The sequence below is a fragment of the Dicentrarchus labrax genome, unplaced genomic scaffold (assembly GCF_905237075.1).
Source record: "Dicentrarchus labrax unplaced genomic scaffold, dlabrax2021, whole genome shotgun sequence".
Taxonomy (NCBI): Eukaryota; Metazoa; Chordata; class Actinopteri; family Moronidae; genus Dicentrarchus; species Dicentrarchus labrax.
The window spans coordinates 23,860,341-23,885,576 of NW_026136719.1; the positions used below are offsets into that span (position 1 = coordinate 23,860,341).

A 25,236-nucleotide genomic window follows, 5' to 3' on the forward strand; every position below is an offset into this window, starting at 1 on the left:
AACATGAAAGCTGTTCAGCTGATTGTTTTCACAGGAAGAGAAGTTACAGGACTTCGTTGGCTGTGTTAGAAAAGAGAAAAAGGTGCCGAGCTGTTCCGCTGTGAGTTAGATTACGCTGCTGTGGAGAGTTAAAGCAACGTTCAGTGCGATTTCATTCAGAACACACAACCTCAGTTAGTTCTAACACATGCAAACACACATTGCATGCACACACACACACACACACACACGCACACTCCATCTCTACATACAACCATCCGTCGTAAAATGATGACTCGAGCCTCTCGGGACGCTGTGGGGTCTTCAGCCAAGAGTTCCTGTCAGGTGAAACCATCCACACAAATGAGTGTGTGTGACGCAGCACTATGGGGGCCGTTTCAGTTTTTGTATGTGTGGCTCAGGTGGGGATGAAACCCCCAATCCAAACAGCTTCAGTGATAATTCATTAACGTGTATATGAAGATCAGAATCCTCTGGTAATTTTTCCTTTCATTTTCAAAACAATATCAATGCATTTCTGTATTTGAGTGATATAAGCTAAATTATGTTTCTGTGCTGTTCATCACTTTAAAAGCATCTAAATGTGTGTGTTGTCATTGATGTAGAGCAGATTCTGGTTTGAACGCACCAGACAGATGCATTACCATTCTTTGGCAGCAACACAGCACTTCCCTTAAACCAGAAATCAGTCATTTTTGTATGATACATATTCTTCTTACAAGCCATCTGTATGACGGACTATGATAAACACTAATCCTGCCATATCTGCACTGCGGGAGCTGGTCCCCAAAGCCTGTTGGGTGTCAATGTCAATGTTATTAGATATTTTACTATTTGAATGTAATATGTATGTTCAGCTGAGAAAAAAATCCAATCTAGGCTTCAAACCCATCTTTTTTCTCTGTTACGGTCACTTTTAATTTCACTGGCTACGTATACACTATTATTTCATTGTTACATGTAAATTTCTTAACCTCAATCTCATTGTAATATTACCATTCTTACCTGTATGTATATGATTCTGTCTGTGTATTTGTGCATGTGAGATCTCACTGTTGTGTGTCTGATGTTTAAGTTGAAGTTCTTCTTCAGTCTGTATATATCTGCGTGTGTGTTACAGCGTACCAGGTTCTCGTTGGTGAGCCGGGTGATCTCGTGCTGCAGACTGGCTTCGATTCGGGCCTCTGGAGGTAGCTGGAGGTTTTGGGCCAAGAGCTGCTGCTGACGGTTGTTCTCCTCCTTCACGTTCTGCAGCTCGCTGCGCAACGACTCCACTTCGTTATCATAAGTTCTCCGCTGAGTCTGCAGCTGGTGCTCCAGTAACCTGAGGTGGGAAGGGGATGAGATGGGAGGAGGGTGGATGAGATGGGAGATGAAGGGAAAAGGAAGAGGAAGGGCATAAATAGGAAAAGAGAAAAAGAAGTCAGCACTATAGTGAAACAAAACAGTAAAAGAGAGAGTGACAAAAGTTAAAGTTTTCACCACAGTGGGGTGATGCAGGACAGCAGCATGCTGTGCATCCCTGAGCCCAGCTTCTCAGAACACTTGCTTTAATTGTGAGTCCTAAAGTTCTTGAAAAGTCGAACAGAGCCAACACAGTGGTCAAAGATCAGACTCAGCGACCGAGCAGGTAGAGCTGACAGAGCTTCCTTGCTTCAGAGGGAGGTTGGACCTGCTTCCAATACATGATCTCCTCACCCTAGTTTGCTAACTTCCCACTCAGTCAGGTGACAATTAGTTTACCAACATTCAGTAAGACTCCCATCTATTATTAATACCATAGCAGCAAAAAACAAAAAAAAGTATCTTCTCTCTATATGTAATTTGAGATGAGTGACATTGGAAAGGAAAAGAGTTAACTAAAAGTATAAAATGAGGCATCAAAGCCAAATAGTGTTTGTGAACAATTCCTAGGGTTTGTTTAAAATATCACGAAAAAAATTTACTTTTCTAACTGTGTTTGGCCTACTTTGAAGCAAGCTCGTCAGTGCATATTGGGTTACATGAAGCTCTAACATTGAACAGGCCGTCAGTAGAACAAGGTTAGTAAAAGGATGAAGACAAATTCTGCTGCACTATATTAGAAATGAAATGGAAAAATAAACCCAAAACCTTGCTTAAAAGACTATATATTATGCTACATATGTAGGGAATGGACCCATTTTTACATATTTTTTTATACAGCATGCCACCCTGTAAAGTGGTGTGTAGGGAGTGCCCAAGTAGACTACATGATGTGCTCAACTCACAACACAAAATCAAACTTATTTACTGTCAGCTATGAGCATGAGCCCTGGGGCCTAAAACTGAGCAACTGGCCAGATATACCTTACAATAAACAGAAAGATTGAAACTCTGAAAGGTTAAAACAAATGTGAGAGGAAAGATGTGAATGAAAAAAAAAAAAAAACCCAGCACACATCCTTTCTTGTGAAAAGGCAATGTATCATGCTCAAATAGCACACTTCAGTTACACCTGATGGTTTCCTTTAAGCCCTGATTAACCAGCCACAGCTCTCCGTCCTCATTCAGCTTATGGAAGTCTGGAGCGGCAGATCTGACCGACACACAACACAAAGGAACGTGAACAACACAATGATCAAAAGAAAAGTGAAGGATGGTTAGGTTGGGGGAAAGGTATGCAAAGACAACAAGAATATATCTTTATCTGAGGTGTCTGTATGTATGTGTTCATGTAAAATACACTGTCCTTTATTTGTGGACTGCAGTAAATTTCATGTGTTCTGAAAGTCATTGTGGAGGAAAATCTGGAAATGCTTCCATCTACCTTTAGGTGGCTCTTTATTTCTTTGGTTTAACCATAAAGCTTCTCCCTAAAAGCGGAAGTTTCAGTAGTAGCCAGATATAGTAAATGTCTTCTGTTTCATTGCATTGCTGCTTGCAACAGTGGTAAAGTCTATTGTCTTTGTGTAGCCTGCTGTGTACTAAATATTCTCCACTGTGCACTCTTCATGGCAGTGTGTGAACAAAGAAGGTAACAAGCAACAAAGGGAGTCACATGGGAGAAACAGAGGGATAAAGGCAGTGATGCACATGAAACTTTCTGGGCAACTCTGAGGAGTAACAATGCAACACCGTTACTTTAATTATATAGGAAAAAACGTTGCTTAGAAACATAAAATGTCTGCAATTAGCAAATCTATTGTGTGTACAATATCAAGTGTGTTCGCCTTGACATGATGATGATGCATGTCTGAAGCATTCTGTGGCCAGCGAGATGAGCAAAACTGTCTACAGAAAGAAAGAAATGTAAAAAAGTGAGATAATAAACTGTGGAGAACAAAAATATGAATGTATTCATATTAAATTCTTTAAAAGTGTCCTGTGCATCTCTGCTTTGACAAACAAAGCAACAAGTGGGCTGTCATGCAGGATTTATGCCAAACTCATTCCATAAAGCTGAGACAGGAGGCCTCCTACCACAGTGTCACACTCATCACTGCTGAACAGTCAGTGTGAGGGAGTCATGTTCTAAATCTGTGTTAATAAAGGCTAAACTACAGCTGGAAATTACATATATATACCATTTTAGCTCAGACATTTCCATGCTTTCATGCTGCACGTTTTATAAATACTGCACTGTTAATATGGAGTTCTGCACTGTCTCCAAAAACAGAGCAGAGCTGCGGAAGCCACTAAAAACATCTGTGTATCTTTGTTTTGAGGGACAACAAACTATTTGGAGTCAGCTTCAGTTTAAGAGACTCTGCTCTTGTTCATGCTAAACTATCAAAACCCATGCAGACCTATGAATCCTAAAACTGAACTCCAAAGCCAAACACACATTCCTTGACTTCGATTACTGGTTAACATAGTCTGTTAGAGCATAAGAAACACATAAACTGTAGCTGAGAGCTGCTACATTATTTCACATGCTGTTAAGGCAGAAAACGCGAAAGCTTTCCAAGCTTTCATCAGCACTACGATGTAGAATCAGGTGTTTCAGCTTCAGTAATATCAGTCATTTGTAACATTTTCAACCCGGTTTGGCATCAGCGTGGCCATGCATGCTCTGTTCCATGATGCATAGGCCACGTCTCATTGGTTACCTCAGCCTACTCAGGAGATCACTGACTTCCAGCGGCTTACGCATGAACCTAGGAGATCTGCACAGGACAAGGCAGTGTTCACAAACATACATTCTTACATGTATATGATGGTAAATATAATGGAATAAGAGCTCGGTAAAATACAACATTTGGACAAAAGATAGATGATGGAGTCAGGGCTTGAGGTGAATTCAACACCGATGTGAAGACCTGGAGACTGGGCGGGAGAACTGGCCGTAACATTGTACCTGTTGGTGTCTTTCAGGCCTATGCAAGCTTGCTTGAGTTCGTCAGCATCCTTCAATTTGGACACATCCTCAGCATAGACAGATGGCTCAGTCATGGTCTCCTAGAAAAAGGTAGACAAAAAACAGAACGATAAATGAACCAGATCACCACGATAACTGTGGAAAGTTTTATACAGTTTAGGTGTATGAATGAAGACAAGCAAGTCAGTGGTTTCATGATTGTGAGTGCACTCTGCTGTGAGCAGTCAGCATGTGTTTTGTTGACTCCCTGCTAGCATCAGTGAAGCTGCTGGCTACAACTGTTCTTTTACCCTGACAATCATCAGCTAGTTGGAGCCTCGGGCTGAAACAGTGACAAGCCATCAAATGATGCCTCGGCGACAGCCGTCTATCTATGGGGAACATCACTTCACAGCAGCAGCCTTTCCTTCTAGCTTTCAAGAGATAAGAAGTGCTTTTGTAGAGTCTGACAGTGCTGAGAGCTGAGCATCAGCTGATTAGTAAGCAGGGTTTGAGGTCACTTGTGATCAAAGAGTTTGAGCAGGGTTCATGTGACCGCTGTGTGATACGAAGACGAGGCACACTTTCTTAGCATGATGTGACACTGGGAGCTGTGGGGCTACAGTATAATGCAGCAGACGACCTGTCACACAGTTTACTTCTTTATTTCTTTGAATTAAAGTTTATTTCTTTAATTCAACATCTATGTTTACAATAAGTACGGATGTAAGTCAACACTGCCCAGCGCTGTGAAGTCAGACCCTTTGGAGCCGAAGCACCTTTAAAGAAACATTCAGAGATATCCAATAGCTTTGAATATAATGTTAATAATATTATGTTCAAATGTGCATTTCTGAAATCGAGTGCAGTCAACTGTTTTTGAATTATTTTTTTAAAAGAGTAAAAAACAGTTACTGTCATGTGAAATCTACAGGCTGAGATTTCAAATTTAACTCAGTTTGCGGTCACATCCATCCTTGGGGGCTGAATGTAGTACAGTGTTCACGAGGACAGCTGCAAAATGGCTGCTGTAAAACAACCACTGAGCAGAACTCTCACTTAGTGAAAAACAGTCCATAAAAGCATTCATCCAGACAAAGACGAGACAGGTGAGACAATCAAAATACAGTCTGGAGAGGACAGAGTGTGTATGTAAAGTCTCTTATAGAAAGAATGCTGACCTTGTGTCTCCTCTTTATACGTCTGGGTTCTACATTTGTACATAATTTGGTCCCCTGTTGTGATTTCTGTGTGTAAATTCCACCACTAGATGCTCTCACACTGTTACATATCATTAATTTAATGATCAAGCATTCCAGGAGTCTTTGTTGTCCCTGCTCTCTTTACTTTAGTCCTCAAACTGAGTCATCAGTTCCTCAGAAATCAGGAGTTGACTTGTTTCATTAATTCATTCATGTGGAGGTGGAACAGGGAATATTGGTGGTGACAAAGGGAGAGAAGCAAGAAGGATTCTTAAAATCAATATATGCCCATACTACAGAACTGAAGAAAGTACCCTATATTTAAGTTAAGTCCTATATTAAACTCTCTGGAACCTGATAGCAGCAGTGATGTAACAGCTGCACTTGTCCTCCTGCTTACAATCACTGAGATGACAGATAAAATTGACTCTGCTGGATCAGATTTCTTATGTAAGGAGGTTTTACATACAAGACACACAATGAAAAAAAGTGTCAAATACTCATGCATGATGTTTTTTTTTTAACTGTACCTTCTCATCCTGTGGGAAAGCATGGATGGAGGAGAGAAGGTGGAGACAGGAGAGTTAGACACACTGAGGGTACAGTGAAAACATCAGCTACATACAGTGGGAATAATGTGATTTTATTATGATTTGGATCCAAAATTAACAACTAACTACAGTTGAGCAATTGGCAGAGTTCAAATGTCATTTTTGTCTTTAAGATACAAATTAAACTGATTTTAATACTGTTAAAAAGCTGAAAACGATTTTAGTCCTTTTTTGAGTTCACAAACAGAACATAAGAGTTATTCATTAAATATTAAAAAATAAATAATGGTCTGAGATTAGGATAAAAGCAAATGTAATAAAAGTGATCTTTAGGCCAAGAGAGATTTTAGTCTGATCCCTTTGTTACTTTTTGGGATATTGTGCGAACAAACAGACAAACAGAGAAACAGATATGAGTGAAAACATAACACACATGTAAGAAGGTGGATACAAGCGAGCAGGCTGCCACCCACTTATATCCAGCTTCATTTTGTAAGAACAGCACCACCATGTGACCACAGTGCAGGTGATTACAGGCTAAATAGACACAGGAAGTAAAACGTTCTTCTACCTTGTGGTGCATGGCTTCCTTCTGGCTGACCAGCTGGGAGCGCAGGATCAGCACCTCCTCCTTACGGACGTCCAGCTCCTCACAGGAGGCGTTGAGCTGCTCCAGGAGCACCTTGTAAGCCGGGGAGCCTGGGGCCCCGGCGCCTGCAGCTGCGTCACCCAGCAGGCTTTGCCTCATCTCCGCCAGGTTATGTTTCAGCTTCTTGTTTTCTGACTCCAACTCTTGACGCTGAGAAGTGAAAGAGTGAAGCGTTAACTTGTCCATAACAAGTGGCAAATTAAGCTTTCTGCAGCTCCGGCATTAATTACTGCAATAAAACAAGTTGTCTGGCTTTGGATTAAGTCATTCTCTGAAAAACAGTGAGAGAACATGTGCTAGTGTTGTTGTATTTCTTATTTAGTCCCCTCTGACTGCGTACCTTCAGGGACTCGTACTCCAGCTCCGCACCGCGAGCCTTTTTAAACTCTGCGTCATCCTGAAACAAGAAGCAAAACATGGTGATGAAGGGGTGTTTGTGACCGGGACAAAGTTTATAATACATGATGCAATACAGTCTGACTGAAATGAAACATGGCTGAAACACAGAACACTGTTTGATAAGAAACATTTTTTTTTTTTAGCTTTAATCTAATTATATCTGAAGAAATCTGTTTTCCTATTTAATAACTGTATAAACTAATGAAGCACTTAAATTCTGTACATAATAATGAAAAGCTTCTTATTATATTTAAAGAGTCATTAATGCAATACAAGTTGTTTGTACTTTTGCTGGGTTGTTACATGGTTACATGTGTATATTATTGTATTCAAAAGCTCTTCATGCTGTACTATCCTAGTATTACTGTCTATTTTCAATCCTCAACAAAGCAAAACGAGGCTTATAACATATATACATATCATTTCTTAATGAAGCGATATATTTCAGAGCCCAGTGTTAGTGTCAGTACCCTGGCTCTAGCCCGCTGGAACTGGTCCTCTTTGTTTTCCAGCTCGTTGCGCAGCGATTGCTTTTCTTGCTCCAGTTCTGTGAGACGTTTTTGCAGCTTGAGGGTCAGCGAGGTGTCCATTCCTCGTGTAACATCCTGTATGACAAAGACGTTTAACGTCAGCAATCATTTTTTAACAGTAGAAACCATATCTCTGGATTTGTCCTCTTATTAAATGTGAATGTACTCAATGCCAACATTCTTACTTCGGCAGCACGGGAACCTTCTTCCAATTCGGCGTACTCTGAGTTGTAGGTGTACTCTGATTCGTTGCTGCTGTGGGTAGAATCTGTTCTCCTGTGGCCAGGCTTGGAGACGTTCTGCAGACAAGAGAGAAAATAAGCCTTTTAATTTCCCTGCTGCGCCTTCAGACTGTAAGTGCATCTCAGTGTTTAATGTTACCAATGTTACTTCCCATCTGCTTTCTGCTAGAGAAATACTGAATAATGGAAAAAATAAATGTTTTGTGTTCGTGTTTTCAGAAAAGGATGAGAAGCGATAAACAGTTCAATTATGCTCATAAATACATTAAACATTTCATAAGTATTATTGACTGGGTGTGTGTGCATGAGTTCCTCACCGATGAAACCATCGCTTCCTTCAAGTCGTCGTATTTCTCTTCGAGGCGAAGGTGTTCGGTCAGGAGATTCTGGTAGCGAGATCGCTCCTCGTTCAGATCTGTCTCCAACTGCTGAGTCTCCTGTGCAATCGAACGCACCATTTTCTCTGATGGGGAAAGAACATAAAGAAGCAGCAGTTAAAATAAAGACACACATTGCATGGTTTAGGAGAAAATTGCATGTGTCTGCATGACTATATAAATGTGTTGCAGACAGTAAGTCAGTTTAATTTATGTAGTGATGTTTGCATACCTGTCATCTGCTGACTCTGTTCCTGAATCATCCTGTTCAAGTCGTCCTTGTCTTTCTTCAGCGAGCCATTCTGCTCCTTCAGCTCTGAGACCATCTGCAAACACAAATGATACCTAAATCACGGCTTGTGTAAAGCTGCTGACTGTCAGCATCATGAATGTGAATAAATGTTTATTTACACTGATCCATTTATTTTCTGTCATCTAACACATTTAATCCCATAATTATCAAAATATGCTCAAAATAAGTTCTCGTCATTTAGAAAACCATCAAAAAGAAGACGAAACACTAGACAAAAACACACACAATTAGAAATAGAAACCACAGAGTACACACACAGTTCAGTAGCTACCTCACTAGCACTCTATTATATCTCCTGCGCTCACCTGCCCCAGGGCAACACTGCCCTCTGAGCCCACCATGTGCCCATTTCCCCCTGGTTCGCTCTGGCTCCTGAATTGGGGAAAAACTGTTTTCCTCTGGTGCCAATATGCATATTTATGCAAAGAAAATTATTTTGTGATATATATATATATATTTCCAGGAAACTATGGGAGATTGTAATCATTTGGAGCTTTTTCTACTGAACTTTTTTTTAAAGTTTTAAACTAATAACAGGACTTTGACAGCCTCACTATAAAAGGAAAACTGGGGGGGGCTGGGGTCAGAGGAGGTTTTAAGGAGAGTAAATACAAGCCAGTTGTTTTTTTAATTCTAGCACTGCAAAAAGTAGGAAGACTATTCCTTCAAAACCTCCAAATTCACTAGAAAAAGGTTCAAGGTTACATAGATGTTAGTACATAACCAACATCTACGGAAATATCTCCAATCTACAGGCAAAAAGGGGAAGAAGAGAAAACACACATACTGTAGAACAGGAGACAGACAGAGGGACATATAACTACTGTACATACACTGGGCACAGGGAGATGGAGGACAACTGCAGGTAATGGACTGGATCCCCGTCTTACCTTCTCCATTTCGTTCCTGTAGGTTTGTGCCCAGTCCTCTATGGTCTTCTTCTCCTGCTGTGTGGCACTCAACTCCTTCCTCAGCTTCTCCAGCTCCTCCAGCAGTGAGGTCACCTGGTTGGTTTTCTTCTTGGCCTCTTCCTCCACGCCACGTAGCCGGTTCAACTCGCCACGCATCCGCTCGCTTTCTGCTGTGTAGGAATTCTCTAGACCAACTAGCTTCTCGTTGACAGACCGGTTTTCCTTGCTCTGGAGGAGTGAGATGGATCATAGAACAGGGAGGTCATGACAAAAATGACCAATCAATACACCATAACATACAAACTAAAATTTGGGGAAAAAAGGGCAACTCACCTGCTCGTCGATTCTCCTCTGCAGCTGCATGATCTTGTTCTCCATGCCTTTGTTGAGCTTCTTGAAGTGCTCTACTGAGCGAGCCTCGATCTTCAGCTTCTTTAACTCGCGTCTGGCCCTCATCCTGCGGATGCAGCACTGCAGGACGACGATGGAGACGAGGCAGCGCTTGTACCAGCAGCGAGCCAACCAGCCGCGAACGTGCCTCTGAATTATCACCGCCTTGTGCTCCCGCAGCAGCTACAGACACAGTGAACGAGAGGCAGAGAGAAATAAGAGCGCATGTGGATATTTCTAGAACATTTGCACTTGTTCTAGGTTAAGTTTTCTCTTGTTACAGGTATTTTGTGGAAGTGAGATAATAATAATAAAAGAAGGACTGGATGAATGAGGATGAATATATTTTGCAGTGTTTTGTGATGTGTGTCTTACCGCCTGGTACTTCTGCCGGGCCATGTAAGCTCTGAGGATGGTCTGCATAGCCAGGGCAGCAGCCTGCTTCTGCCTGTAGCGTTTCTTCTCCACGTACATCCTCCGATACTTCTGGATGACGGTGGCGGCCTGAGTGCGACGCATGAACTTGGCCAGGCTGAGGAGAGCCAAGATACACACGTCTCAACTAACAAATATTTAACTAACTTCTTAAATGAATGTTGATTGTGAATTCAACTGCAGCAGTACTCAAACTACAGTAAATAGTTTCACCCAGAAGTGCCTTATAACATAGTTGGTTTAAAGGATGGTGTGCATGACACTGTTCTGTTTGAATGGACGAAGGGAGGTGAGTATCAGGTTCAACTGACCAGCGAGCCTGGTATCCTCTGGTGAACCTCTGGATGGTGATGGCCGCACTGCGCTTGCGCAGATACTTTTTACGCGCCAGCCAGCAGCGGATGGTTTTCTGGATGCGAATGCAGGCAGCACGTAACTTGTCCGCCCTCAACTTCTCAAGGTAGGCAACCTGGCCGGCCCTGAAGAAGATCTTGGTCTTACCAAACTGGTATTTATCCTGGTCCTGTAGGAGGATGGGAGCAGAGATCAGGGATCAGAACAATACTTATAGAAGAACACAAAGAAGCAGATGTGTGGAACCTTCATTACTGTTTTTTTTTTTTGCACAGAAAGGCGCAAAAGTAAACTCAAATGAAAATGCAAAACTAAACATAAATCCATTCAAAATGTACTGTATATGCAATCAGCAAATACAATCATACCATCTACCTAATTCTTCATTTTTAAGAAGAAATGTGAAAATTCAGATCGTCGGACTGACCTGAACTAGTTTCTCCAGAACGTTCTTGCAGGTCAACTTCTTGTCAGGTAACACGTCCTTCTGCTTCATCAGCACTCTGTAACGGCTAAAGAACTCCTGGTACGTCCATCTGAGACACACACAAGATTGTCATGATCTAAACATTTGATTCTTTACCGCTTGTTCAATCATTTCTTGCAAGGAGTTAAACAGTTTGCTTTGCTATTTGACTTTTCTTCAAGGACAAATACAAACTACCACAAAATAATGCATTTTTGGGTTATTTAAGTTGTAAGATTCATTCTGATATCTGCTTCTATAAATGATATTCAAAAATGTTGTATATTCCTCCTGTGAAATGCAGCAGCTTTTTTAAGGTTGTGCTCACATTCAAAGGTTATCAGCATTAACATCCATCTAAAATGCATTAAGGAGACTAGTAAGTAAAGCAGACTAAAATCCAGTGCAGGAGGTCATCATATCAGATCAACAGTTGGCTGGCTGCATTGTTACAAGGATGTATTCAGACATAATGTATGTACAGCAGACTCAACTGCAAGGTACATAGGCCTTCTAGTAACTTTTTTTTTTTTTTACACATATCAAACACAAGAAAGTGTATTGGAATCAGTAGCTGTGTTGCTGGGATGCATGTACCTGGATGGGAAACCTGCAGCGGAGATGCGGATGGTTTCCAGGACACCACAGGCTCTGAGCTGCTGCACTGCACGTTTGGGATCAAACCTGCCAACCACAAATAACCACAGTCAATATGGCCACTGTAAATGACACCTGAGCTAAGATGGTGGTTTCGAGCACAGTGCATCGTTTATTATTGGCAACAAGGTTAAAGTCAGGAAACAGAGAATATATATGTATAGAATATGGAGAAAAGAGAAAACAAGGCACATAGCACTGTGCCAGAAAATGACAGTTTTGTTTTTACTGTTTACTTGAAAACATGAGGAAGACTCACGTGAAGGCCATCTTGAAGTCATTGGGTTTGATGCAGCGTACATAGTGTGGAGTGGTTGCGTTTAAAGTCTCCATCAGCATTTGCAGAGAGTTACGGAACTACAAGAGAGGACCATCATCATCATCATCTTCATCATCATCTGACCTTTTGTGCTATTAAGCCACTGTCACAATTCATTCTCCATAGCATTATAGTCAATGTTAAAACAATTAAAACAGAGGTGCTAATCTTTAGAGTGGATTAGGGAACAATTAATAGGATTTTCTGGAAAATGAACTGGATTTAACATTTGACTTTAAATGTATAAATATCCACACTGTGTGACTGTGCAGTCATGTTACAGCATCAGACCACATAAACAAAACACTGGAGAGTGATATTAACCTGACAGCCGACAGTCTTCTTGTGCTCCTTGCTCTTGCTGTCTCTGCTCTTGTCAGGCTTGATGCTGAGCCGGGTCCGGCCCCCGGTTCCTTGGACCTGGCCGGTGGGGCTAATAGCTTTCTCCCCATCATGGAACAGCTCCATCAGCAGCTCAAACTGGGAACAGCAGTCCACTTATAGTCACAAACAGAACAGCTGATGACAGCAGTAGACACTGCAGGCAATATCGATTTACTGAGAACTAAGTTCATGACAAAGCCTTTCACTCCGGATAAATTGTTAAATTATGCTTTACTGCAACTCCAATGAATATTTATGAGCTAAAATTCTAGTTTCTAACAGTCTCTTCTTACTGTAGAGCATGCATATGGATTTCTCTTACCTATTGCATACAGCCGTACAAAGCACAATGACAGCTTTAATTTTAGCAGTTGCCACGAGCCTCCATAGTTTGACTTGAGTGTTTAAAACCATGATGTTGATGACTTCATTTATAGATGCATGTATAAGATTCAACATACAAGTCTAGTAAGTGTGCAAAAATGTTGAGATTAATTAGTTTTCATGTCAAAGGCAGCAGAAAAGCTGCTGGACAGTTTAAGTAGATGAGTGAGCCGATGTCGCTTGATTTGTTGATTAGCGTTTGTTAAATTCATTTGCAATCAGAGAGTTGTTGCAATGTTACAAAAAAAAGGCAATAAAAACAATGAAAGGTTATGTTTTATCATATATGACAATATGCAATGGCCATATATGACATGTATCTTATGGTGTTATGACATAGATAGTATCATGTAGGATGTATGCCCTTTAGTAAAGCATACACACATCAGTCATGTTGCATATAACACTGAGGTTATATGAGGAGGATGCTGTGTTATGTATGCAGCTTCAGTTCCTCCTGCTGTGCTCGGAGCGTTGCCATGCTGCTTCTCTCGCCAGCGTCATTAAGCAGGACAGCCACACAGCCACAAAGGCCTTACGTGCTGTTTGCTCTCAGCATCACTCTGAAAACATAAAAAATGCCCTCCTTCCTTTGTCCCTCGATTTTATATCCAAGCCCCTTTCTCCTCCCAGAGTGCCTTTAGTGCTCCCCATGCAGCAAAGAAAGGCACACACACACACACACACACACACAAGTTTAATCTTCTCAGTGCTGTTAGAGTGATAAAAACTCAGTGCTAGAGAGACAGAGAGGAAGAGCTACAGGCGGATCAGCGTTGTAAGAACGCCTCTGTTTACCTTCTGCTGGCAGGGAAGGGTTGTCATGATGAGGACAGAACCAAACATACATGGACAACATATGGAGACACAGTGACAAAAGAAACACAATGACATTAAAAGGAAAGGTTACCCAAAGGTAAAATTCAAAATCATCATTACCCCCATCGAAATCTATAATACACATCGACGATTCAAACCGAAAACTAAATAAAACTGATGATGACGCTGAAATGGATGGAAGGAACATAATGGGATGAAGTATAAAGGTTGGATGTCTCTGGTTGGGAGACGGCCACACGGTGGAATTTTATCTGTTGTTATTTTGATCACATTCCTAGGTTGCAATGCATCATGGGAAATCTCTGCATCAGACATTTCTTGAGTGCACTGTATTGATTAGATTTGCAAGCAGACGTCGGCACGAATGTGAGACTCCTGGTTGTCTCTCAGGTCCCAATGCAGTTCTGAGCAATGCAGGTACAGTGGAGCCATTATAACGCTGGAATATTGTTTCATACAACCTGAGTGTTCTTTTCATAGTTTTTGGCCAGTTGCTTTAATCCAATGGGACACATGAGTGGACAGGCAGTTGCTGTAAAATGCAAACATTCATCATAGTTTACACTGACTACCTGGTTCATTGTACTTTTTGTAGTCATGCATGCAAAAGGTTTCCTGCACAATGTATTATATAATAATTTATTATTTGCAATTTCTTCAGGTTTCATATAACTAAAGTGATTTATATAATTTAGCTAACTTCTATGATCGTCTGACTGTGTTTCTTGCATTCTTCTTCATTATACAGTAGTTCACTGTGTGTTCCCAGTTAACAGCCAATACTATAAAAATAAGACCCAAGTTGTGATAAACCACAATTTTCCTTCAACTTTGTTGACACTTGAAGGCCCAACAGCAACACGGGCCTGCAGTCCTGCATTACAGTGTATCTGTGTATATGAAGTTTGTCAAGGTGCATTTGTGAAGAGGGGTGCAGCCTCCAGACAGGCTTTTCTCTGTTCATCTACAGGGGAAAAAAAACCTGACCTGCCTCCATGCCTCATAGTAAGGATATTCTACCTTCGCATTTTGTATTTTGCATGTTAAAAGGTCCAGTGTGTAACACTAGCAGAAATGGAATATAATATATATAGGTATGTTTTCATTAGTGTATCATAACCTGAAAAGAAGAATCGTTGTGTTGCCTTAGAATGAGCCGTTTTAATCTACAGATTCCTGCCGGCTGTAGATGGGTGCTTAAGTTTCACCACAGCCACCACAGTTTCTCCTTTGCACTTGGAAAGGGAGAATGAAGTGAGGGAGTTGCAATCTGCTAGGTGCCACTAAATCCTATACACTGTTCCTTTAATGTGTTACAACAGCAATGCAAAACAGTTAGCTGCTAGATGTTACAGAAATCATTTTTCAGTCAATTTTGTACAGTTGAGAGAGGGTACCAGATTAATAAATTAGGCAGGGTTTGGTTTCTATAACTGTTAAACTGAGATTTTATAGATGTGCTTCCTATGGTACTGTATGGGCAAACAATCAAAACACACACACACACACACACACACACACACACACACACACACACACACACACACACAGACGGGATAAGCTTGGCAAAGAAGTAAAACGAAACTTAATTAGATTAAATCTCATTACCATTTTATCCTAATTGTCTGAGTTATACTGATTTTCATTGCAGCATTCATACTTTACATCCATGACTCTGTTTGTGTGTTTGTGTGTGTGTGTGTGTGTGATTGTGTGTGTGTTAAGTGACCATGTTAGAGGTTAGAGCAGACAGTATTTCAACCCTTACCCATTTCTGTTCTTGTTGAAGTCTACAAGAGAACAGTCAAAGGTCACTGTGAGCACTTCGGAGAAACACACTACATTATAGTCTGTGTGTGTGTGTGTGTGTAGCCAAAAGGGCAGTAAGGATTTAAAAGCTTAGAGCCTTTTTGACTAACCCCCCCCCCACACACACACGTTGTTAATTTGGATGTGATCTGACTAATTTAGGCTTAATAGCACGAGTGAGGGCGGTTTTCCAGTTCAATGGCATTTTGTTCCCAAATTAAATAATGGTTATTAGAAAAACAGTGACATCAACCCTTAAAGACTGAAAATATTTGAAGGTGAGGTGGGTGAACCGGTAAATGATGCTGTAAAAGATTATTTTGTGTTCAATGTTCTGCTGCATAAAGATGTGTTAATTTGTCATATGAATTCCTACATTTATTACAATGCTGCATAAAAAAAAACCACAAGCCTAAATAGGCTAATGTTTTTCTGCAAGTCATTAAATATATACTAGGACAAGCTAAAAAGTGCAATATGTAGTGAAATATTTATGAAACACAATCACATTCATCCTCTGTAGGTTATGTCTGGGCAATGACCCAACTTACTGTGTGTGTGTGTGTGTGTGTGTGTGTGTGTGTGTGTGTGTGTGTGTGTGTGTGTGTTCATAAGACAGTGTTATGTGTAAATAAAACCTAAACCTCTCAGACCATAAATCTGGAGAATAGATGGAGCATTTGTCTTCAATGCTGGTGTGAACACTATCTCCACATGGCCAGTGGAGGGCGCTGCTTCCCTGAGCCTTCAGATGGGACTTATAGTCAGTAAACAATAGACCAGGTGGCACAGCTCTCTATGAGCTGCAGTCTTCTTGGCTTTGATGCCAGTGGATGCTTTATGTTACGCTAAGTTTTAAATGAATGCATTTAAATGCACATACATCTTCTGCTGACTGACTGTATATACTGTAATGTAGGTGTAAGTCAGGGTTTGTGCTCCTCACCTTGCTGGCCTTCAGCACGTTGATCTGTTCTTCATTCACTGTGTCCTTGTTCTTCTCCAGGAAACCATCACACTGGTATTCCACCTGCTCGACAAGCACATAACACAGCATGTGTTACAATAACTGCAAACTAATGTTTAGGGTACATTTTTAAAAGGTAAATGTTTTTATCTCTTTCTCGTTTTAAGTCAGTCTGGGGTGGTTTGACAGTGACCTCACAGGACATTATGTCCAGTCCAAACTCCTGACGCAAGTTTCTTTAAATACATCAACATCAATATTTGCAAATGTTTGGTGAGAAACGATTCCAAGGATCCCATTTAATATCAGGGGACCCTCATGGGAAAGCCTGCGTTAGTCCTTGACCCGTTTATCTGTAACCTTATATTGAGGATCTAAAAACAGACATGAAAAATAACACACCATAGCACAGCACCTCATTACAGGATATGAAACCTATTACACTAAAGTGGATTACACCAACACACACACACACACACACACACACACACACACACACACACACACACACACACACACACACACACACACACACACACACACACACACACACACACACACACACACACACACGTAAACACTTGAGTGTTTAACTGTTTTTTTTTGGTGTGAAAACAATGACAACAATAATTAAAAGTCATCTGTCCTCCAGCCATCCTAAAAATATCTCACACCAGCACTGCAGCAGCCACTGCAGCCAATCTGTCCCTGGTGTCTATTAAGCTGAAAAGGCACTTTGTAAAATAAAACACAAAACCTCTACCTGCCATGTCATTACTTTTATAGCTCAATAAGAAACAACATTACAACACTATGCAGGCATGTAGCAAACATGAGGTCAGTCAAACCCACCTTGTCAGCAAAATGTTTGATGATGAAGGCGCGGTTGGACATGCGTGGCTTCTCGAAGAGCGAGCTGGTCTTTAGGTGGGTGTTGTAGAGTTTCTGAGCCCATGAATCATCTGAACCTTTAGGCATCTGGTACAGAAAGGGAGAAGACACAGTGGAAACTATCAGTAAGAAACATGTGTGTAACCATCTGCTTAAATGCACTTAGAGACAAGAAAACATTGTTTGCATTACACCCTACAAATGATTCTTTTTTTCTGGTTAAACAGTGTATGAAGACTTTTTTCGTTTCCAAGATGTCAAACCAAAGGTCCAATTTGTATTTGCATTACTCTGCAATAATGTTAGAAATGTGGACCACCTCAAATGTAAACAGCTTGTAAAATGACCTTGCAGTGGTTAGGAGCCACAGAGAGATTAGTTGACACAGAATATTAACTCAAATAACTTAACTTATAACTAATATTTCATATACAGTTTCCAATAAATAAATAATCCCATTCAGTTTTATTGTGTGCACTCGCTGGAAAGAAAGAAGAAGAAGAACAGAGAGTATCTTTGATGTCTGTGGTCAATGTTTCCTTCCTGCAGGTGAACTCTGATGTGAGATATAAGTGTAGGTGTTGGAGACTCGCCTCTAATGTGTGGTGGTGGGAGGCACTGATGGGGCCACTGTCAAAAAATAAATGTAAAGCAGAATGTGGTTGTTCAACTACAACCCACGATCCTCTGCTCAATATGCAGAATGGACTCACTTTATTTCACCTGCTTGTTTATATTTATGAGAACGTTTTTATTCCACCATCAGTATTCAGAAGTCATCAAGTCTTATGTAACTTAGCCTGTGAGTCAGTGCAGACTCTTGTTAACAGATAGATTAAAAGACTTATCAGTCCATATATTTTTTATGTGACAGATGAGTAAAATCTTACTCTGTCCCTGAAGTGTCTTTCAATCATGGTAAAATACCAGAAACGCTAAATGTAATATTAATTATCTGAAATATTATTTAGTGGATTAAATAAAAATGATACCTTGCACTCCTCGTCCAACAGGTCCAGGATGCCCATCTTGGCTTCTATGAGGTTGATGCAGGGCTGGTTGTCGTAGAAGTCAATCAGAGTCCACGGGATCTGCTCCTTCATGTACTCCTCTTGCTCCAGCTTGAACACATGCTGCACACAAAGGTGGGTGATTAAACTTGCATCAGTCGATAAAAAAAAAAAAATCCTATTTCACATCTGTAACTATAATGTGCAATCCATCAAGTGAAACACATGCTGCTCACCATGTTGAACTGCTGCTGGAGTTTCTCATTAGCGTAGTTGATACAGAACTGCTCAAAGCTGTTGATCTCAAATGTCTCAAACCTTGTGAGAGAGAAAAACTGGAGTCAAACAGTTGGATAACATTTGGCTACAGAGCTAACTTGCTCAGTTAAAGTTATCTAATTAAAACTGACTTTCCTATGTGTGACCACGGTACACCGGTGGGATAGTCTGTGCAACTTACTTCACTACTGTACTTAACTATGGTGTGCACTGCAATGACAGACAAATCAGACAAATGAATGACATATACATGCTCAGATTGGCTAGTATCTGGCCGTGTGCTGACACAGACGTACCCGTAGATGTCGAGGACCCCAATGAAGGAGTGCTGTTTGACATTGGTGATGAGGGCTTTGTTAACGTGCTCAACAATCCAGTTGAAGAGCTTGGCGTAGATATGTTTGGAGAGTGCATCGCGGGCGTTGGTGGCCTGCAGGCGGGGAAGGGGCTTGACGTACGTCTCTGTGGCCGTCTTCAGCTTCCTGTGGCACAGCCACTGAGACATGTCCTGGTAGGTCACGCCTACCAACTCGCAGAATGCCGTCAGGTGGCGATTGTTGGGCTACAAGGAAGAAGAGGAGACTGACTCATCATCGTTTTACTTACATCTTTCTGTTTATTCCATGATGAATAAACAGTAATCATTACCATTCATGTGTCGTAGTAGGGAAGCTGAAGTCAAATAAAGACAAACATTTTGTCCCCAAAATGGACACACATATGTTTGAGAACACAAGAACAGAAAAAACAAGATAGGGAATTGCCTCCCTAAATAAATACACAACTCAAAGGAGGACAAAACTTGAATTACAGATATACTGTGATGCAGTGAATATTATGCAGTCCATTTAAACATGTCTTGTGACAACTAGTACTGCAGTATAAACATTATTCTCACAGGAATTACGCTGCTGTCCGAGTCTCTGTCCTTTATCTCCACATTTCCCAGATGAAGAATAGCAGCCAAAACCTGGAACAATCCCATCTGATAGGACTCATTAATACCTGCAAAGGAAAAGCAGACACAATCACACATAACGAACAAAGACCCTCTTGTTATTAATAAGTTGTGACCCTGTACATTGTCCATCCTTAACCTTTGTTCATATCCTTTAACTAACCCCATCTTCAAGGAGCTGTAAAAATATACATAAAATTCATCCTGATTATTTAACACTTTCATTCAGTTAATATTGTAAATCCAGCAGTCACATGAGTTCTCCTTAAGATACATTATACTGCTGGGTTATAATGTATACATTTTCCAGACAGATTTGAACGTGTTTGTTTTTATGTGTGTAGGTGGGTATGTTACCGAGCAATGTGAAGGCATTGCGAGTGGTGCTAAGCTCTTTGGTGTCGTCCACCCCGCCGATAACGGGGCTGCGGCCCTGCCTGGTGTACAAGAAGTCGTTCGCGCTGCCTGAGTGGAGGAACAGAGAAGGTGAATTAATTTGGTAAACATGCTGTATGTGCAGTTTTACAATGTGCAACTTGGGTACAACTGTGCTATCAATGCATTCTACTCTCCCTAAGGAGAGCTGCATCAGTAAAAAAAAAAAACATGTACATGATTTAAGAAACAAAGAAACTATTTTTTTCTGATTAGTGAGGAGGGACTGCCTGTTAAAATCATAATTATTATCATAACACTTAAGGTTGAAAAAGGTTGAATAATTTTCAGGTCAGTGCTCAGGGTAGCTTTTCAATTAACCATAGCAACAGTCCTGTTTTTTTCTTACAGCAAGTATTAAACCAAGTGTACACAAATAGCGAGAAGTTCAGAGTCAGATCTGAGGTTTTTCTAAGTGCTTTTTCTTAGTGGTCATGGATTAAAGAGAATAAAACACTGCAATGTTTCCCAGAAGATACAGGGAATAAGTTTTACAGTGGGTTAATTCAATTTTAAATGTGGGTGGAAATGTTCTTTATTAACACTGGATGAGAAATGTTCTCAAACCCTCACTCTCTCAAAGTGAATGAATGAATTCTGGGAACAGTCTCAGACAGACAGACAGACAGACAGACAGACAGACAGACAGACAGACAGACAGACAGACAGACAGAGACCATTATGGTTTTTGCAGATGGTTCAGGGTTCTTAGAAAAGACAGAAATCAAGAGCACTTCTGTGTAAGAATGATGTTAGCTCAACTTTCCCACAATCAGTTTCTTTATACACACACACTTTACATTGAATTAAGGCATGGTCTGTTGCCTGGCAACGAGAGGCACTGACACGACCGTGACAACCGCTCCATTTACTGAGCCAGGAAGTCAGCAGGATAGGAAAAGACAGCAGCTGTGTGTGTGTGTGTGTGCGTGAGAGCGAGAGCAAGAGCGAGAGAGAGCTAACAGAGTGGCTGTAAGTGACAGTGCCAGCAGTGTGTGTGTGTGTGTGTGTGTGTGTGTGTGTGTGTGTGTCACATGACTAGGATGAGCAGGTGCAGGTCCACAGTGGGAGCGCTCTGTAAGAGAGCCTGTTCAACCACAGTGTCAATGAGTGTGATATGTCTTAACTGATATTAAATCTGATCTCTGCTCTTCAGTCACCTCATTTTTAGAGATGTGGAGGGGTGAAATGTTTTTGATATATGGATTCTAGTGTGTATTTTCAGTGTTTTCGGTTTGCTCTTATAATCAGTGAGTCTGTATTCATTGCTTATTTTTGCTGTATAACGTATTTGCCAAGTGCTTAAGCCCAGACAATATTAATGTGTGTCTGGATGCTGCAGCCCATTTCATCACTCTGAAAAACATGAAAATGACCAGTGGCTCCTTCTGTTGCTTGAAAGAGAGCAGATTTAAAGCTACTGTTTTTGTTAATTGCTTATAGTGCAAATGTAGAGTTAAAGCGAACTGTGCAGCTCTGTGTGCGGACACACACACACACACACACACGTGCATGAGACTTACTCAGCTTCAGATTCTTGAACTCAGGCAGATGGGATGAAGCACAGAGCTGATAGAAGATATGATAATTCCTTTCCTCGTCAGCCTGGAAGAAAGCATGAAGATCATATGATGTGAGGCTACACCTATAGCATGTTTAGTTTATTCGGATACATCACATGAATGGTATTGATCTACACATACTCAGTCCCTTTCTGAATCTGTCATAAATGTACAATCATATGTGCTATATGTTATATTATCTATTCAGATGAGAATATTACAAGTTTATTCCCAACACTCACAACACAACCAATATTCCCATACCCATGTTGAGGTCCTATCTGATACAGTGTGGATATAAATAACACAACTGACCAATGACTGCATATAGACAGAAGTGCTTCAACTGGAGCAACTGATTTATCTCCAGTGAAAGTCAAATGTTAAAAGGATGTCAGCAGTGTGCAGTAAGGCTAGAAACAAAACTATTACCTGTGTCCTACCTTGGTGCTACTACACCCAAACACAGTATTCACACACTAACTCACTCACACACACACACACACACACACACACACACACACACACACCCCTATAAAAGGGCGTTACTGGATCCAAGTATGTGAAAAATGTGAGGAGGAAAGTGATCACGATTTTACACCAACATCCTCATTCCCCAACATTGTCTACGACAGCAGTGTGTGTGTGCGTGTGTGTGTGTGTGTGTGTGTGTGTCTGTGTGTGCGTACTAGTGTGTGTGCACTTGTGTGCAGACTTAAGTATTCTTGTTCTTTATCTAGACGCTGCCCTACTGGCTCCACCAGTGAGCAAATACACCCGCTGAATATACAATGAAGTTATAAAAGAGAAATAGTAGGTACATCTTATCTGGATTTGACTTGGACACACCAGAAAATATAAAGTTAATAGATCATAAAAAATGTGTTAAACGTGTGGACTGATTTGGCTTCTTTGAGATTTTGTGGGGGCTGTAAAGAGAGAGAAAAGTATAGTAAAAAGAGAGATTAGAAAAAGATTGTTACTTAAGGAAGAATGTAAAAGAGAGAGAGAAAGAGGTGGAAGAGGAAAGGAGTGCCTCTCTGTAACCCAGTGTGACAGATGGATTGTTTGCTGGGTTTGGGGTTTACTTTGTTTCCTCCTTGTCTTTGTGAAGAAGGAAGTTATTGCCGCATACCTCTTCTGCTCTAAAGGACACCAGGGCCAGACTGACAGTTAGTGCTGGTGGAGTTTGTGTGTGTGTGTGTGTGTGTGTGTGTGTGTGTGTGTGTGTGTGTGTGTGTGTGTGTGTGTGTGTGTGTGTGTGTGTGTGTGTGTGTGTGCGTGTGTGTGCGTGCGTGTGTGTGTGCGTGCGTTTGTGTGTTTGTTTGTGTCTGGCTGACTGCACTTCTCCATACTTGTGAGGACTTCAAGCATAGCAAGAGAACTGGAAATACTCAAAAGTGAGAGCGTTTTACAGGTTGTGGACTGATTTAGCATTATTGTTGTAATGCAGGTTAAAAAAAGAAAGGGTCTGTAGGGTTGTGAAACATCTGGGACTTTTGAATGAGAAGGAAAATATCCTCAAGAATCTAAAGAAAGTAAAAAAATTTAAAGTATTTTTGCATGTATTTGATAGTGATATTAGCGACAGAGACATGAATGTTGCACTTATATACTATATGTCTTAATTACTTGGCCGTAGTATGTATCCCCCCTACAATTGGTGACATGGTAGCTGAGAGGTGGGACATTTCCTCCCCCCTACAAGTAATTTCCCCACAGGGATTATTAAAGTATTTCTGATTCTGATTCTGATTCTGATTAACAATAACTATCCCATCATGAGACGTCTCACTCATTATTCAGAGAAATAACATTTTTTTTCCCTGCATTTGGCCTGCTTGTTCTCCAGCCAAGTTTAATCCCTTACAATCTGACATGAGGCAAACTATTAGCGGTTTGTATGCGCGTTGTGTGTTCGGCAAAACTAGAGAGTGTCATGTGTAAGACTACTGGAATTTGAGGTTTCAATTGAAGAGGTGGACTGTTGAAGCCACATAACACCAAAATGCATAGTACAAATGTAATTCTACCATAACTTAAAAGGCCATTTTATTACAATGTCTGAAAGCAAACAAATAAGAGTCCAAAAGGGAAATATAACATAACAGACAGTAAGCTAATATAACTTATAGATTTTGGCCACCATACACTCATTTTGATGCCAGCCAACAAACTCCTGGATGTTCTCCTTCCATCCCAGATTATCGCTGTAGTACATGGTGTAAATACATTAGTGCTGACTCATACAGCAAAAACACCTCCAATGTCAAGGAATGTCAAGGAATAACAAATCACAGACGATACTTAAATTAATTCTCTTTTGCCTGTAAGGTCAGCAAAAGGACTGTGTATTCATGAACAACACGTTCAGGAACAAGGACACTTCAGCAGGAATGAAATTTGCTATCAGGAACCAGGTAATATGACTGAAGGACAGAACAATGTCAGTGTGACTTTAGGCTGTGCTTTGAAAAGACTGACAACTCCACAGAAGTAATTAGTAATGAACCCAAGCTTAAGTCCAGTACAGAATAAAATGTAGAAGTGTATAAAGGTTAACTTTGTGCATGTATCTGTGATGACTGGGGCAGGGGTAATAGACTGTAATGAGTACAAGTCAATTAAATATCCACACAAGTCCAACAAAACACCTTGTGTGAGTGTGAACTTGAATGTGCGATTGTGCGCTCACCTGAAACACCACTCGTGATTTCTCCAGCAGATATGTTCTCATGTTGGCGCCGATGATACGGAAGCGGGTGTCGAAGCCAATCTCAATGTATTTCCCAAAGCGACTGCTGTTGTCATTTCGAGTGGTCTTTGCATTTCCAATGGCCTGAAAAACAAAAGGAAAAAACAGATGCAACATATTGTGGTGAATTTAGATAGAGCAGATGGTGCAGCAGCACATTTTCATTTAAATGACATTTGGCTTCAAATCTACTGGGCACAAACCACAACTGCAGAGTGAAATGCAGTCGTTATTGCTATTATGGTGAAGCTCTGGGCTAATATGACTCCTGAGCATTTTGGGAAATACACTTATTCACTTTCTTGCCAAGAGTTAGAGCTGCAGATTGAAACCACTCTCATGTCCGTGCAGTAAATATTAAGCTAACGCATGCAGCTGGTTACCTTTGCACAAAGTCTGGAAACAGGGGGGAAACGGCTAGTCTGATTCTGTGCAATGGTAAACAAAACCTGTACTATTTTTTGGCCAGGAGCAGTAACTTGCTGGAGTCTTTTCCTTCCCAGGAAGTCACTGCTCAAGGCCAAGAAACAGTCCAGTTATAACCCCTCTAAAACTGCAACGTTATTATTATTATTTCTTTTATTTGAACAGGGACAGTGCACAATAAAACATTAACCCTGTATATAACAAAGAGAGATGCATTACACCGGATTTTAGCAAATTGCTATTTTCCACCCCGTAGTTCCTGGGCAGGTAAATGGAACATACAATAAACAGTTAATAAATAAAGTTATGAATACACAGATTCCCACAGCATTAAAACAATTTAAAACAATTAACCCCCCTCCCGCCAACTTTTATAAATAAATATGACCCCCCCCCCACACCCACACACACACACATTCCCAA

General features: G+C 40.8%; 1 protein-coding gene across 3 annotated transcripts in view; it reads right to left on the reverse strand.

The window, feature by feature from the left end:
* Positions 1-25,236, reverse strand: part of myo5aa (myosin VAa) — a 50,776-nt gene that overhangs the window by 7,033 nt on the left and 18,507 nt on the right. Inside the window, exons 6-33 of one of the 3 annotated variants that reach the window (XM_051380587.1) lie at positions 24,328-24,471; positions 21,594-21,675; positions 19,993-20,100; positions 19,576-19,682; positions 18,974-19,239; positions 18,635-18,716; positions 18,381-18,521; positions 17,350-17,475; positions 16,477-16,560; positions 12,438-12,593; positions 12,054-12,151; positions 11,735-11,821; positions 11,099-11,207; positions 10,629-10,840; positions 10,258-10,414; positions 9,826-10,065; positions 9,472-9,720; positions 8,501-8,594; positions 8,209-8,354; positions 7,835-7,948; positions 7,590-7,724; positions 7,061-7,117; positions 6,643-6,870; positions 4,319-4,419; positions 4,071-4,127; positions 2,477-2,557; positions 1,126-1,324; positions 252-317 (exon numbers count right to left, since the gene is read on the reverse strand). In XM_051380587.1, the coding sequence (XP_051236547.1) occupies positions 252-317; positions 1,126-1,324; positions 2,477-2,557; positions 4,071-4,127; positions 4,319-4,419; positions 6,643-6,870; positions 7,061-7,117; positions 7,590-7,724; positions 7,835-7,948; positions 8,209-8,354; positions 8,501-8,594; positions 9,472-9,720; positions 9,826-10,065; positions 10,258-10,414; positions 10,629-10,840; positions 11,099-11,207; positions 11,735-11,821; positions 12,054-12,151; positions 12,438-12,593; positions 16,477-16,560; positions 17,350-17,475; positions 18,381-18,521; positions 18,635-18,716; positions 18,974-19,239; positions 19,576-19,682; positions 19,993-20,100; positions 21,594-21,675; positions 24,328-24,471 (3,726 nt within the window). The remainder of the gene's footprint in view (positions 1-251; positions 318-1,125; positions 1,325-2,476; positions 2,558-4,070; positions 4,128-4,318; positions 4,420-6,642; positions 6,871-7,060; positions 7,118-7,589; positions 7,725-7,834; positions 7,949-8,208; positions 8,355-8,500; positions 8,595-9,471; positions 9,721-9,825; positions 10,066-10,257; positions 10,415-10,628; positions 10,841-11,098; positions 11,208-11,734; positions 11,822-12,053; positions 12,152-12,437; positions 12,594-16,476; positions 16,561-17,349; positions 17,476-18,380; positions 18,522-18,634; positions 18,717-18,973; positions 19,240-19,575; positions 19,683-19,992; positions 20,101-21,593; positions 21,676-24,327; positions 24,472-25,236) is intronic. The other 2 variants (XM_051380585.1, XM_051380586.1) reach the window with 2 other exon arrangements.